Consider the following 15,761-nt stretch of genomic DNA (forward strand, 5'->3'; position numbering starts at 1 on the left):
AGGAGGAAAAAACCACAAACTGACCCAAAACACTGTTTATTTCCTTCCCAGCTGTAGCACTTGCTGTTGCTGTGCCTTCCTATGCCAGGACAAAGTGGCTCTTAATGCAATTTTATTCCCTGTAATATTATTTTAAATTACGAAAGAGTCCTGCCGTAATCGTGGCTGATAACAAGCTCAGAGCTTCTCAGTCTTTGGAGTTTCTAGAAACCTTCCCCGCTTTGTTGACGCCTCGAACGTTACAGAGTCCAGAACGGCTGAAAATATTCTTCATTTTGCAACCAAAACACAGCGCGTGTTTCCTTTTGACAGTCAAAAGAGTCGTGGAGGGGTTTGAATTCAGGGTTCTTGGATGGTTTGTGCTTGAGGGGAGGGTTTTGAGACGTGAGGAGTGAATGAGCGTGGCCGGTTTGCTTCAGAACTTGTCTCCTGTCTCTTTTCCAGTTTCCTTTCGGCCGGCGCCTGCCGTGTGATATCTATTGGCATGGGGTGTCCTTTCATGATAACGATATATTCTCAGGTCAAGTCAACAAGTTTCCAGGTACCTTCTTTTGTTTCTGCTTTCAACAACTGCTTTAAAAAATGGGTCTGTTCTAACTGTTTCTGTGGTTTACTGTTTTTAATGTGAATTATCTGCCAAATCAGCTGCCAGTAGCCTCAGCATATTGCTGGGTTTGGTGATTTCTGCCTGGGGGGTGAGAATATCAGAATGGGTGTCTTGTTCTGAACTGAAACTTGTTCTGGAGATCAAGTGTCTTTGATGAAAAGAATACTTCATATGCATGAACTTAGGGAAAATAAGAGTGTTGGACATTTAAGCCAATTGTGCAATTATTGCCTGTTACCTAGCACTGATCGGGGGTTGTATCTTTGGGTTTGGTTTTGTTTCCAAGTGGAAGGAATCTGCTTTGTTTCGTACTCTGGCCTGTCTCGGGGAGAAGCTCGAAGCGGAGCTCTTCAGATGGATTTTTTAATATTGAAGAGTTCATGTCAGCCCTCATGTTATGATGACTCTTCTACTTTTATAAGCTCCCCTTTTCCTTATTTAATCCCTGCTGAGATCTCTCTAAATAAGAGCTAAGAGCTTAGGTATTGACTTCTCTAAGCCCTTTACTGCAGATTTATTGCTGCTGTTAGTATGCCGTGAGAATGAGAGCCCTCAGATATTGAGCTTTATGCTTTATTTACCGTGACTTTCTCCTGTCTGTGGGAAGTTCACATTGGAGTCTCGGATGGTGTCGTTTTCTGGTGACGTGAGCCGTGTTCGGTGTTACCCTCTTGGTATTCTGCCTTCTAGGTGGTGAGCAAGTGGCCAGCACAGTGGTCAAAACCAGACAGTGCTAGAACTAGACCTAAACCTGATTTCCAGGAACACTGTCCTGACACGATGCTGGGTTTTACTAAATTCTTGCTCCCGAAGAAGAGGTCTTGATGCTTCTCTCAGTTACTTGGGGGAGATTCAAAGAATCTGAAAGGGTTGGTCCTCAGAAAGACGTAGAAACTTTTCCATGAAAATAGCATTTTAGTCACCCTCCTGATGGAAATAATTCACAAATGTGGGGGGGTGTGTGTGCCTTGTCGCTTTCTCTTCTCCTTGTAGCTTTGGAACCTCCTGGCCAAACCCAGCTGCGTTCGGCAGAGGTTTGCAGTCACAGGCTGTTGGGTTCCTGTAGGTTTTGTGGACATTTTTAGCCGGTGTAGCACAGAACCCCCCAGAGGATGTTCAAACGGCAGCAGGAACTGAGCTGTAATACGGGAAAGCGTATAAGCAACGCAGGAGTAACCCTGAATGCCCCGGCCTGAGGAGGAGCTACAGAGCTCACACGGATCTGGAAAGGGCGTGATCCAAGCACGAGATTCAAAGCTGCAGGGAAGCAGGCTGCTCGCAAAATAAGCTATTCTTTCTGATGGGCAGAAATAATCTATGAGCAGAAATAATCTATTTTCTGGTGTGCAGAAATAATCTATTTTCTGATGGGCAGAAATTATTCTTTCTGAATGCAAAGTAGACACAAAGTGGTTGATCGTGTGTAAAGGATGTTTTTACTTGTTCCTGAAGCGATAGCGGGGTGGGGCAATAATTTTGGATTATGCTGAGGACAGTTGCTGTCTGGCTAAATCTTTCCCTCTTTTATTCTGAGCTGTGTGTTTTTACCTGTTCCTGAAGCGTTAGCAGGATGGGGCAATAATTTTGGATTACGGCAAAGACAGTTGCTGTTCAGCTAAATCTTTCCCTCTTTTATTCTGAGCTGTAATTTTTGATAATTATTTCTTTTTTTTCTAATAAGATACAGTAACACATACAGTATGAAATATGGCAGGGGAATGCTTCAAAGTCATATTTTAAAAGATTTTCAGCTTTATTGAAAGCAATGTCTAGAGTGTCTACCAATAGGGTGAGTAGTGATATAACAATTTACTTTTTCTTTTTTTCTAATAAGATACAGTAACATATACAATATGAAATATGGCAGGGGAATGACTTAGTCATATTTTAAAAGGTTTTCAGCTTTATTGAAAGCAATATCTAGAGTGTCCACCAGTAGGGTGAGTAGTGATATAACAATTTACTTTTAGGATGAGACTTCAGTTGGGATTTTTGACCGCTTTTCGACACTGTCTGTTCTTTCCCCCTAATAAGATACAGTAACATATACAATATGAAATATGGCAGGGGAATGACTTAGTCATATTTTAAAAGGTTTTCAGCTTTATTGAAAGCAATATCTAGAGTGTCCACCAGTAGGGTGAGTAGTGATATAACAATTTACTTTTAGGATGAGACTTCAGTTGGGATTTTTGACCGCTTTTCGACACTGTCTGTTCTTTCCCCAGGCATGACAGAAATGGTACGTAAAATTACACTGAGTCGGGCAGTGCGAACAATGCAAGATCTGTTTCCTCTTGAGTATAACTTCTACCCTCGATCCTGGATTCTGCCAGAAGAATTTCCTCTCTTTGTGGCTGAGGTAGATTTCTTTTACTCTCCGAATCCTCTAACTTGTTGCATGTTGTTGCTGTGTCATTCTTTAGTTTTTTGCACCTTCCGGATTATTTTAAATTTTAAATTTAAATCATTTTAAATTGCGCTTGATTGCTGTGGATGAAATCTTTTTCAGCTTGCCGGAGATCGGATGTAGTCTGGGTGAACTGCTTCTGTTTGTTATGTTCAAGAATAAACTTAAAAAGTTATGCTGCTCTGTAATGCCAGAAGAGATGTCTCAAAATGAAACATGGTGGAACCATAAGCCCTTTCCCTGCATATTCGGAGTGTCAAAGGGCTGAGAAGGTTCCAGCACAGCAGCACGTGAAGTGAGGGACCTCACCAGATTCACTGTCACTGAAGTCTTTTTAGTCCATCCTGCCTGTTTCTGTCCGAATCCTTCGAAAGAGCCTTTTGCACTGTGTGTTCTTAAATATACTGGCGTCTTCCCGAATAGTTGTTTGAATTTCCTATCAGACTGTTGCTTTAAGTATTCAGGACATAATAAAATGCCATTCTTTTCCAGCTCTTTTTAAGGGAAGGAAAAAAAAAAAGTGATGCTGCATGTTGAAGTTGGGCTCTGTTATTACAAATATTTTTAAAAATGTTGTCTGTGTTTGTTTTAACCCTGACCTGCCTAGTGGGTTCTTGCGCTCTACAGTATCCTCTGCTTGGAAAAGCAAGGGAAGGTATCAGCTTTAATAGACTTCTCTGCTGTGCATTGCTTTTTAGGTAATTACCATATCCACAACCCAATTAAATCCATGAACACCTTTTAATATATATACTTCAAGTATGCTGGATCGCTGCTATAGCACTGCTTGTAACGGTAAAAGCAAATAAACTCCCCACAGTGCTTCAGCCTCACTGCTTTCGTTGTAGGACCTGTTTGTAAAAGGAGCGTAAATCAGCCGATCAGTTTAGCAGTGGCAGGTAGAGAAGTGTGAAATAACTCGGAAGTCAACTTTGGGAATGGTGCCCTGGGGTTCCGGCGAGGGCTCTCAGGGGAATGGTGCCGAGGCGGCGCTCAGCTGAGCAACGGGGTGCTGGGTACGGCAGGGTGCTCTGTACAGCAGGTGGCACTGCGAATAAATACTTTTCTCTGGTTGAACAGTTAGTGGAGTGAAAAAGGATTCGTTTTTTTGTTCCAAGAATAACAGATGCCCGGTAACACACTCCGAGGAGTTTCCTTTGCATATGTTCTTCCATCTGTGTTTGAGAAAAGCATAGTTCTTGTTATCAAACATGATCTTCTATGTTGTAAGAGTTTATGTTCTACTTAAGGTGGGTTTGTAATGTAACCCCTGCAAAACAAGAAAAAAGACAAACCACAAAAATCCAGCCCCACTGTGAACCATAAACAGTTCAGAACCCTTTTCACTTGCAGTTTCGTGCATTCTCAGTGGGAGCCTCTCATTTTTTTCCTGTTGTTTATTTCTTCATAGACATGATTTAGCCATCTTTGGTACTCCTGGAAGTAAAGCTGTGTTGTCAGGGGCTGCGGCTACTAAGCACGTGGTTCTAGATGTGTTACGCTGAAAGCCGGGGTGGAGTACCTTCACCATTATTAGTGTGCAAGTCCTTCAGGACATAGTTAATTACCAAAAGTCACAAATACTGTGTTGGTGGAGGTTAGATGTGAGAAGATGGTTTGGTGCCGTTTGTAGCAGAGGATTTCGTTGCAAAGGGCTGGGCTGAGAAATGAATGTTCTGTGGGATTTTGCCTGCGATGGAAATGAGTGCTGAAAGAAGAAACTCCTTGAGAGTTTCAGTCTCGCTGCCTCCTCCTGAGGCACTGCAGCATTTCAGAACAGAGTTTCTCTCGAATATTCGTATTGTGCCTCACTTCTGCAGACATGGTCGTAAACTTTTAGCACATGTTTTTATCAATCATTAAATCAAATGCTGTCAGGTTTTCCCACGTTTTCCTTATAGGTAAATCCGGTTAGAAGACACTACAGCTAATATAACATTAATCACGTGTGCTTTAAAACCAGTAATTGATAGGAAAGCTGCACTTGAGTTTTTTGTGTATGAGCTTTGTGTTGGGAAATACCAAGAAATTGGTACTTCTCTTAGTGCCATTTGTATTGAAATTAAATGGTGATAAGTATTTTTAACAAGGGCTTAGAAGTTCAATTTACTAAGTAAATACATACTTATTCACCTGCTTTCTACCGTCTAAAACATTTGGTACTAACATGTCACCGTAACAGAAGATAAATTACAGATTCTCTCAAGTGCTGTGGCAATCACCCCTCTGCTAACAGAGAAGAATCTGTTGGAATCTGTGTGCTAAGAACTTACTTCTAATGGGCATTTCCAATTTCTGAGAAGTAGCTAGCTTGGAATTCAAGCCAGGACCTTGATTGCTCTCATACTGCCTTCTTTGTGTTGTCTCTGAGGGTGATGAATAGGCCTCGTATGATAAATTTTTAATAAGAATCTAATTTGGGCTGTCTGACTTCCAGCATGGCATATTTTTGGTGGTTTAATCAGGTTTTCAGCTTTTGGATACCTCTTAGGCATAGACGTAAATATTGTAGTCTTTGTGCTGTCGAATCTTATAGCCCATTATATGCGTTTATTTTAGAACACTGTATTCATTCAGCCTCTCATGAAAGACACGTGCAGCAGGATCAGATTTTCATACCATTAGACATCATGCTCTTGACTTGCTGTTGACTGTAAACCATTCCCATGTTTTTAAAGGTAATTTCCTTCTGTCGAGCTAAGTAAGCAGAAGTATCTAATTTCATATGAACTCATTTTCCGACACGACTGAATTTTCGAAGCCTGGACAAGACTTCGCATAATGAGAATTGGAAAGAATATAGTTGAGGGGATTGTGGAGAGTTTGAAGACGACTGTCAGGAATTTCCTTGAAGATGAAGAAACCGTCTGTTTTCTTCAAGACAGTCAATCTGCTGAAAACCAGACTGACTCTGGATTACTACTTCTCTTTTCCCCACCACCCTATCTTCATCTGCCGTGTGTATGCTTAGATGGACTAGAAGGCCTGAATATATCCAGACCTTCTAGTCCATCAAAAAACCCCCTAGAAAATCATGAAGAATTTTTTTCCGCTCTAGCTAGATATAAAGAGTTAAGTGTGAGATCTCTTGAGACCATTGATTGCCAAATGCAGTACTTCAGAGCAAGTTGCTGTTGCTTCTTTACCAGTAGTCCCCAGGAGTGGGAGGCAGATCGCCCCAGCTGGTTTCATCGAGGTACTTTATTACTTTCTCTCGTCGTAGACCGTGATTGGCACTTGGCACGTACAACTGGAGTCATAGCAGGGTATGTTTAGTCATGGAGATTTAAGATTAACCAAGTATCTTTCTGGGATGCTGACCTTAACAACGGTGAGCCAGATGAACTCCTCTAGGATGCAGAGTAATGTCACGTCAGGGGAAGATTAGTCTTTAGTCGTCCAAAGACGAGGGCGTAAATCCTGCTTTCCTTCTTTGCACATCTAGGCCTGCTGATCTCCTTGGGCCTCTTTATCCACACGCCATTTTATGTAATTCTGATCTCCGTTGTTCGTCCTGCCCCACAAAGTGACCTGTTTGGAGGAAGGATCCTTCACTGAGTTGGCTTCATACCTGTCCACCATAAAAATCCTAGTCTAAATAATTAATCTTGAATTTCTGCTCTAGTTAGTAGGATGGCTTTCAGCAACGTGATTCCCAGTGAAATAAATAACTGGAAAGGATGGAGCCAGAAGTCCTTTAGGCTTTGGGAACGTCGCTGCTAGCAGAGCTGCGCCTCCCGTCGGCGTCAGCAGCAGAGGATCCTGTCCAAAAGCCACCGTCATCTGACCCGTGCTCAGCCTTCTCCCACGTGCTTGTTTTCTGTCTTTAATTCTGCAGTGCCAGGGCTGATGGTGGCAATTGATTGGGTTTTTCTGTGTTAGCTTGTATCCTCAGGCATCTTAAAGTCAATCTCCAGTAGTTGCTGGCGAGCCGCAGGGCTGTGCAAAACCCAATCACCGCTTTGCTCCCCACATGTGTGGCTGAACGGAGAGAATGGCAGATGCAGGTCAGGTGCCATGAAACATGTGAATACAAGAAAAGAGTGATCCGTACTGTGACGTCCCCCTGTTTTGAAAAGAAGAGGTTTTAAGTGCTTTATTCTCCTGAATCCCATGAGTAGCTGTTGAACACGGGAGCCTGCATCCTGCATTTTCTTCGGCTGCTTTCTGCGTTCGGGCTCCCTGTGCTGATGCTGTTGGGAGTTTTGTGAGCTACAGTCCTTCAGCATCTATTCGTCGACACCTGGGTTTTATAACTGCATTTGATAAGTTACAGTTTGTGCTCTAACAATTTATTTCCTCCTAAATGTTTGTGAGTGCAGTGCTGCTATAGATACTCTCGTAAGGACTTCACGTACACGCCGAGAACAGCGCTAGCGCCGAGGGGGCTGCCGAGGCTCCTGTGGCTTCGCCATGAACTTAGAGCTGCCGAGAGGGTAACGGGGCTCTTCATTTTCAACTGGCTGCTCAGTCTCTTGCCTCTGAACCAGTTGCCAGTTAATACCACTTCCCTTGGGTTTTCTTCTCGTGTACCAGTTTGGGTCGCGATGTTCACACTCCGCTTCCCAAACGGCGTCCGCTGACGGCGCGTGCCGCCGCTGCTCCCAGGGTTTGGAGAGGCAGCAGACAGCTCTTCAGGCAGCCTGTACCCAGGCGGCTGCTTTTTCCCTCCTCTGCTTCTGAAAGCTGAGACCTGTTAACTCACTGGCTTAAATATGCTCTTATCCTTTTCTTGCTGCATGTTGTAAATTATCCTGTCTTTTATGAATAAAAAATTCATCCAAGATAACTCCAAATCCTTTCTGATTTTCTTTCTCTCCTTCCTCCTCTATTTCACTTCTACTAATTGAGGCATCCAAGTCTCTGCAGTTCTTACTTTTGCTATACAAGTAATAAATAAACTAGAATTTACTTAGGCAGTGGGAGATCCGTGCGTTAACATGAAAGAGCTGATACTCAGCAGATGTGTCAGGCCCTTACAGTGACCTAGTTACTGCCTTCCTGATTTTTTTCTTCCTCAAATAAAATGCATTGAAGCTTGCAAAGTTTAGGTTTGCTTCGTGGGAATGTGAGGTTTGTAGGCAACTTAGATGGTGTAGCTGCTCTCTTATCAGATGTAAAAAGATTCCCTAATTATATTGATTTTTTTTAAAAAAAATATTGGAGAGAGTTTTAGGCATGTCTATGTTGTTTACAAACGTGCAGCTGTGAATCCAGCGGTTAATCGTTGGTGCCATGTTTAATTCTGACTCGCTGTGTCCAGCTGGAGATTACATTAGTCCCCAAACCTTCCCTGCTAAATGAAGGTATCGGTTTAACATATTCAAAGGCCAAAACAACCTTATTACAATAATCATGTTTTGGACTGCCAACTATTACCAGTCTGTTCCAGGTGGAATTATCTCATTTTATCGCAGATAGAAATAACTCATTCTTTAGGAAATAAAAATGGGCGTTTCCCTTTTATAAAAAAAATAAATATTTTTTTACTTCTTTATGTAACTCCCATTAGTTTATTAAAACGAAAAACTCCAAAGATATGTATTGTTGCTTCCAAGAAGGTAGTTTCCATAAAAGGCTGTGGTCTGTTACAGTGCCAAGCCCTGTGTTTGCCCCAGAAATCAAGCTGTGGTGTCAGGATGTAGAAACGACAATGGGATTGAGCAAAAAGCTCAGATTCAAGTGCTTTTTGGATTTGAGACATTTAGATCTGTGGTTTAGAACACTTTTTTTTTTTCCTTTTATTCTTCTCACTTTCCATGTGAGGATGCAGACACCTCTTTATAATCCTGTAATTCGCTAGAATTTACTTTTGTGTTTCATCTCACTAAGGCCACCTCTGGGGTTCTGTAGGACAAACCGTGGGTACTTTCCCTGCTGGCATCATTTCTATTTGTACTAAACCATTTTCCTTGATACGCCCCAAGAATCTAGGGCACAGTGCGGAAAACCCCTCAAGATATGGGTGTAATGGCTTGGACTGTGCTCCTGGATATCTAAAGCAGCGAGAGAATCAGATACGCGGGTATCGAGGCCCACGCTGCTGTGAACGATGCAGAAATAGGTCACACAGTCCTCCGGCGGCGATCGCGCGAAGTATTAAAGTTGACTTTAACAAACAGAGATCAGTCATGGCAGGGCACTGCAAACAATGAAAGAAACTGATACTGAAAGGTGCTTTTCTTTTGTTTGTTCCCCTCCTTTTTCTTACTTTTTCTCTGTATTGATGATCTTTATACACATGCTCACTGAGTGTTGGTATGTGTGAAAATTTCTTACCCGCTCTTTCCATCCTAGGGGGGCATCTCCCACCAGCCCACGGTAAGTTCAGTTGTCACTGCGTGACTCTTGGAGTAAACATTTTCCAGAGTGCTTCTGTTAATTTAACTTGCTACTGCTGAAGAGTATTTGACATAACTTCTCAAGAAATCTGTGAACTGAAAGCATTTCCCTGTGAAAAAACCAGAAATGTCTTGTGTAGCGACTTCTCTCAAGCGTTTATGCTGCGTAGATGTTGGTGTTGGCAGTTTGCGAGCTCGCACACTAGAGCGCACCGTGTTTCCCGCTGACCCAGCTCAGCGGTGGTGAACAGCTGGACGTGCAGGGAACATCTGCCCTGGCTTGAGGGTACGGCAGGCCGGGCGCGCGGCGCCTTGAAGATTCATCTGAGGGGTTTGATTTGCGACTAGACACCGTCAGATTCTCCCCCAGCTTTCCTCCCTCTCCTGATCTCGCGCTAGGCACGTGGAAAGAAGGTATCTGAGTTGTGATGGGCTGGGAGCACATCTTCCTGATACAATCAAAGCCGCTGAGAAGCGTTGTTGAAATCATGATATATTTTCTTTATCTTGCATGGGATGGGAAAGTAGTAATTACATGTGAGGCCTGAGGGAGTGTTGGTATAATTTAGAAAGCCTTTTTATTTTGAGGAGCAAGGGTAGGCGTAAACTCTATGCTTTTTTAGTAAATTTGTGATATTTTCTTAGTATCTGTACGTGGCTTAATATTCCTTGGTTTTATTAACACTGGGTATCTGATTGTGAAGAATATTCAATGGTGAAAAAAGCTGTTATCGGTGCCAGGTGTTTACTTTGTCTTTCTTTCTTCTGGTACTAGTTTTCTTCACTCATACCTTAATAAGTAAGATGCCTTTCCACAGGTTTCATGATTATATTTGTCAGGAGTTCAAACTGCAGTGCAAAACTTTAACTTCGCAGTTTCATATACGCTAGTGACTAACAAAATGGATCTCATGAGATGTACAGCATTTGGTTCTGAAAATTGGTACATAGCATTGAAAAGAATTTCCTGAAATAATTTATACAATGACTTCTTAAGTAAAATGACCTTTTATCTGTACTGTTAATTCCCTACTCCCCCTTTTTTGTTCGTCTTTGTCCTTGTTGGCACTGTTGATCTCTTACCTTTTTTTGCACGGTGTTTGATCGCGTTATTTTTATTCGGTTTTGTTTATGAGTGCAATTGGTTGGCTTTCAGACCATCAGCCCTTCCTCCCCCTCCAATTAGTGTCCTTCAGTGTCTTTCTTTTTCTTCTAGGTTCGTATGATGAAAGACAGCGATCCGTCCTGGAAGCCCACTTTCATTGTCAAACCTGACGGAGGGTGCCAGGGGGATGGAATCTACCTCATTAAAGACCCAAGTGACATCAGACTGACGGGAAGCGTCCAGAGCCGGCCAGCTGTGGTCCAGGAATATATTTGCAAACCACTGCTTGTGGACAAACTGAAGTTTGATATTCGTCTTTATGTCTTACTGAAGTCTTTAGAACCCTTAGAGATTTATATAGCCAAAGATGGACTTTCTAGATTTTGTACAGAGCCCTATCAAGAACCCACTCTCAAAAATTTGCACCAGGTTTTTATGCACTTAACCAATTATTCACTAAATATCCATAGCGGGAATTTCATCCATTCCGACAGCGTGAACACTGGCAGCAAGAGGACTTTTTCAAGCATTCTGTGCAGGCTGTCTTCCAGAGGAGCTGATGTGAAAAAGCTGTGGTCAGATATCATTTCACTGGTGATTAAAACAATTATTGCACTGACACCAGAACTGAAAGTTTACTATCAGTCTGACATACCAGCAGGGAAGCCTGGGCCAACTTGCTTCCAGGTAGGTTGGAATTTCTGCCAGGAATGCAGTTATTTCTAAGCATGGATTAGTTTTCTGGATGTTTAATTCCTTTTCTGTAATGAATGCACCGAATAGCATTGCGTGAGCTCAGAGATTCAGTTCTCCTCACCCAGGTTTTTACTGACAAATCTCAGTCTCCAGGCCTGTGTCACTGTAAGTCACTGGAGACTTTTCAGTGAGTATCAGTCGTTGGCAGCGGCGTTCGCTCCATTTTCCATCCTCTAGATGTTATAACTGTGAAGCTTTGTAGCTTCCTAGCGCAGCTACAGCGATGGCAGTTTTAAGACCTGTGTGTCGTAGGTGCTAAGATTCCGTGCGGTATTTAGAGATGGGGGTAGTGTGAGAGTAGCCATCAGAATCACAGATTGTTCGGGGTTGGAAGGGACCTCTGAAGATCATCTAGTCCAACCTTCATCCCAGCACACCCAACCACTACACCACAGCCTCAAGTGCTTGATCTACTTTTTTTTTAAACACCTCCAGGGTTGGTGACTCCACCACCTCCCTGGGCAGCCTGTTCCAGTGCCTCACCACTCGTTCAGTAAAGAACTTCCCCCGAATATCCAATCGAAACTTACCCTGACGCAACTTGAGGCCATTTCCCCTTGTCCTGTCATTAGTAATTAGAGAGAAGAGACCAGCACCAGCCTCACTACAGCCTCCTTTTAGGTAGTTGTAGAGGGCAATAAGGTCTCCTCTCAGCCTCCTCTTCTCCAGACTAAACAAACCCAGCTCCCTCAGCCTCTCTTCATAGGGCATGTTTTCCAAACCTCTCACAAGCCGTCTCTCAGCGTCAAAGCCGAATGGTTTCAGTCGTTATTCAGCCATCTAGCGCCGTTCTCAGTTCACTCCCGTTTGTCCCTCAAATGTTGGTTCCACCCGAATGCTGCTGTGTGGGTGACCATTGCATTTTCTAGAAGAACACTGAGTAGAACTGAAGTAACGTGTTGCTTGTCGTGCGCAGATCTTAGGGTTTGACATTCTCCTGATGAAGAACTTGAAGCCCATGTTACTGGAAGTAAATGCGAACCCCAGCATGAGAATAGAACATGAGCAAGAGGTAAGAACTCTCGACGTGATTGTGATACTGGAATGAAGTTGTTTAGGTTTGCTTTTCTGGTCTTTTTTCCTTGTTTGAAGGATGAAAGCTGTCTGCTGATATGAAACCTCCAAGGGTCTCTGTAATTATCTGCTTTGAAATCATTGCTAATCTTATACACTGGAAGTATGACTTATTGGAATTGTGAAAGCTCTCCATCATCTTCGGCATAAATACATTTATTCACCATCCCCTGCAGCTGACTTAATTGTGTTTAGGGGATTGCTAATAATTTTCTTCCGTGTTTGTATGCGTAATATAAATGGTAATATTGGTAACAATCTTTTCTGTGAATATTTCAATTTACTAGAGTAACTTGCCAAAAATTGTAGTAATAGCATACAGAGAATAGGAGGGTATTTGTATATCCTTTAAGAAGTATTTTGTAATCTGTCATTGGGTATTTAAAACATACATGACATGCATGAAGTCTGAGCAGATGTGGAATAAATAATGCTTAGTTCTGTACGGAGTAATTGTATCCCTTTCTAACTTAAAGCTTTCACCCGGAGTGTTTGAAAACGTCCCAAGCCCTGTTGATGAAGAGGTGAAAGTAGCTGTTATCAGGGACACTCTTCGCCTAGTGGATCCCCAGAAAAAAAAGAAAAAAGATAGCCAGTAAGTGTGGTGACTTGCTTTGTGTTTTTTTTTTTGCATCAGTGCCTTGCAATAATAATAAAAGTGAAATATTTTTTCCCAGTTATCCAGAACAATGATTTCCCAACTGTCTGTGTGACTCCTTTTGCATCGGCAGTATTAACTCTTTCAAAAAATGTTGTAGGGTTCTGTTTGGTGGTGTGGTACAGAAAGTACAGCGAGTGCTCGGGCTCAAGGAACTGAAAAGGTCTGCAAACTGATAGTGAATCAGGCTTTATCAGCTCCCCTGGAATATCTTACCTTTGGTTCAGAACTGGGGCAAACAGTTTAGTAACTTGGATTTCTTTATTTGCCCTTTTACTTGAGGCCTCTCGTATTTGAAACAGTCACGAAATGTAAATTTGTGTATTAATATGCTTGAAAGTCACAAATTACTCTGAATTAATCGCCCCATTGGAGCTGAAAAGTATGAATATTGTCTTTAGAAATTACTTCCTTGATCTGTGAGAATAAACATAGTTACATCTGTGATCTAGAAATGAGAGGAACTACCTGAAGCAACTTGCACCGAAATGCTTTAGGTGGGATCAGGCTGAGAGAAATCGTATCTTGGGTTTTGATGAAATGCCTTGTTTTAAGCAGTTCCTTGGAGATATGAAAGGAAAGGGAGATTTATTATTTTTTTTTATTTATTTTTGTGTCCCTAGAAATTCTTGCTTACAGTGCCACACATAGGGGCTGCTCAGGTCACTACACAGATTGTCTGTCAAGCGACTTACAGTGCGCTCTGTGTTGCCTGTGCTTAGAATTCGTACTTCAGGGTGTGGAGCTGAACTAAAGATCCGTTTTTAACTTGAAATTATGTAACCAGTTATGTCTTTTTTTTAATGTCAAAGTTATGTCAGGCATTCATTAAGTGCGTATTAGATATGGATAAAAAGGTAAATGATAATTAGAAATAAGTTCATGGAGAAATGCCGGTGTGTGTGGAACACTCACTCTTCTCTGATACACTTTGAGTACTAAATAATTTATAACAGGATTAGTTGGGGGTGAGAGAAAGCATTGGCTCTTCACAGAAAGAATTCATCAGCGATGCAGATTTTTTTTTTTTTTTTGGCATAATCTGGTTAACAGAGCATCTTGTTGATGAGTATTTGTGTGTCTTCACGATAAGCCGATCCTTTTTCTTGCTGCAAAGGGCAATGTTCTGATAACTTTCTGCGGGGATATACAGGAACTGCCTGCCCGTTCAGCTGAGATTTACCCCTTCTGCTTCGAGAACTTTTTATTGAACGGGGCATGGGGTGTGAAACTTCTTGAGAGACACGATCCTACTGCGAGCGTCAGGTAAAGATCCTCACCCTGATCCTTTTTTGGAGAGTTACAGCGAAGTAAAAGCGTTTGAGCGAGGATCCGAGCACCAGTTGCTTTTACCTTGTCTTCACTAGCAAGGAAAGCAAATTTGGCCTTTTAATAGCAAAAAAATCTGAAAGAATTGCTCTTCTGCCAGCAGCAAACATTGTAGACTCTAGTTTTGATGCTAATTAAGTAATGGACGTTAATTTAAGTAAAGTTTTAACAGAACATATTACTCTGAGTTTGAACACACAGGGGAAATACTGGGAAGTCTGAGCTGCGTCTCAGGTAAATATTCCGCTGTGGAGATGGATTTGATTTCCCTCTAATTATCTCCCTGATTAAAATAAATGAAGCATCTGAGTGAAAGTGAGTGTTAGAAGTCATCCTGAAGTACTTCATTATCAGGAAAGATTAATAGCTCCGAATTTTATTTTAGTTTAATTTTCCCTCATCTTTATGGACTTTTTTGTTATTTTTTTTTCCTCCTTCCTTTCATGTGACGTATAATACTGAAAAAAAGTTTGGTGGAATAAGATCAGATTATCGTGCCCTACATATCTCTTCATTTTTCCAACACAGTTCCAGTCTTTACACACACCAATCACTAGTAATTATCTTAGCGCTGCCGATAATTAGTCATTGAAAATCTGCAGCGATACAAGTTCGAATGAACGTACTTAAATACAGTTAGTGGCTATTGTGCCGCAGTATGACTGATCTTTTCTCTTAGCTTTAAGAATTTTTCCTGGCCTAAAGGAAGAGCCTTAGGGCAGCTCTGGGGGTTCCTGCCCTGGGTTCTGTAACGCAGAAGGTCAGTGGGATCTGGCTCTGCCTGACCAAGTAGAGACTGGGTAGCCCTTTCTGCAATTAAAGAAGGCAGCTAATTAGCCACGTGTCGTGTGTTTCATTCTGCTTTTTTGCTCTTCTTTAAAACCAAAAAATCCAGTTGAAAATGCGTGGTCAGGAAAAGAGGGTTTCCGATATTTAATTTTAATTTTTCCTGATGCAATTTTGCAGGGGCCAGAATGCAGAGCCCTTTTTGCCCTCGGTTTGGTTCCCCAGCTAGTCCTCTTTTCCTTAGGCTGTCTTAATTTAGAACTCAAGTTTCACTCTTATTTAAGAAATTAAAACATTTAATAAAATAACACGGACGATACTAACTCTTTGATTTTTGGTTTTGGTGGCAGTTCTGTTCTAGATTTTAAGGCTTGGGTGGCTGGTTGCAGTCATCCAGGCTGATGTCCCGTTGGAACACACACAATCGTTTGTCACTGAGCTGTTTGCTTGGAAGGATGGAATTTTAAACTGCTCTGTAAATCTGTTAAATAGTATCAAACAAAGCTTGCTCTCTTCCAGTGTTACTGCAGAGTGAATTCAGAGGGTAGTGATGGCCACTGATCTTGATTTCTTCTCCGAACATCTGTCACTGCTAATTTTGGAATAATCGTGGTGCTTTTTCCAGCTTACGTTTTTTTCAGTGGTGGGTCTCATGACTCGAAGTTACGATCTCATGAAGCCCTTCAGTACCAGCT

At 42.0% G+C, this 15,761-nt stretch overlaps 1 protein-coding gene across 1 annotated transcript; it reads left to right on the plus strand.

Annotated features, from left to right (window-relative positions):
- Positions 1–444: 444 nt before the first annotated feature.
- TTLL11 (tubulin tyrosine ligase-like family, member 11) lies at positions 445–12,888 on the plus strand (the record flags this gene model as incomplete). The annotated part of the gene is made up of 5 exons (XM_009876373.1): positions 445–541; positions 2,836–2,969; positions 10,575–11,150; positions 12,136–12,231; positions 12,770–12,888. Coding segments are annotated over 5 exons (1,022 nt in total), but the record flags the coding sequence as incomplete, so codon positions are not given.
- Between the last annotated feature and the right edge of the window lie 2,873 nt (positions 12,889–15,761).

This window comes from Apaloderma vittatum, unplaced genomic scaffold, assembly GCF_000703405.1.
Source record: "Apaloderma vittatum isolate BGI_N311 unplaced genomic scaffold, ASM70340v1 scaffold14199, whole genome shotgun sequence".
Classification (NCBI taxonomy): Eukaryota; Metazoa; Chordata; class Aves; order Trogoniformes; family Trogonidae; genus Apaloderma; species Apaloderma vittatum.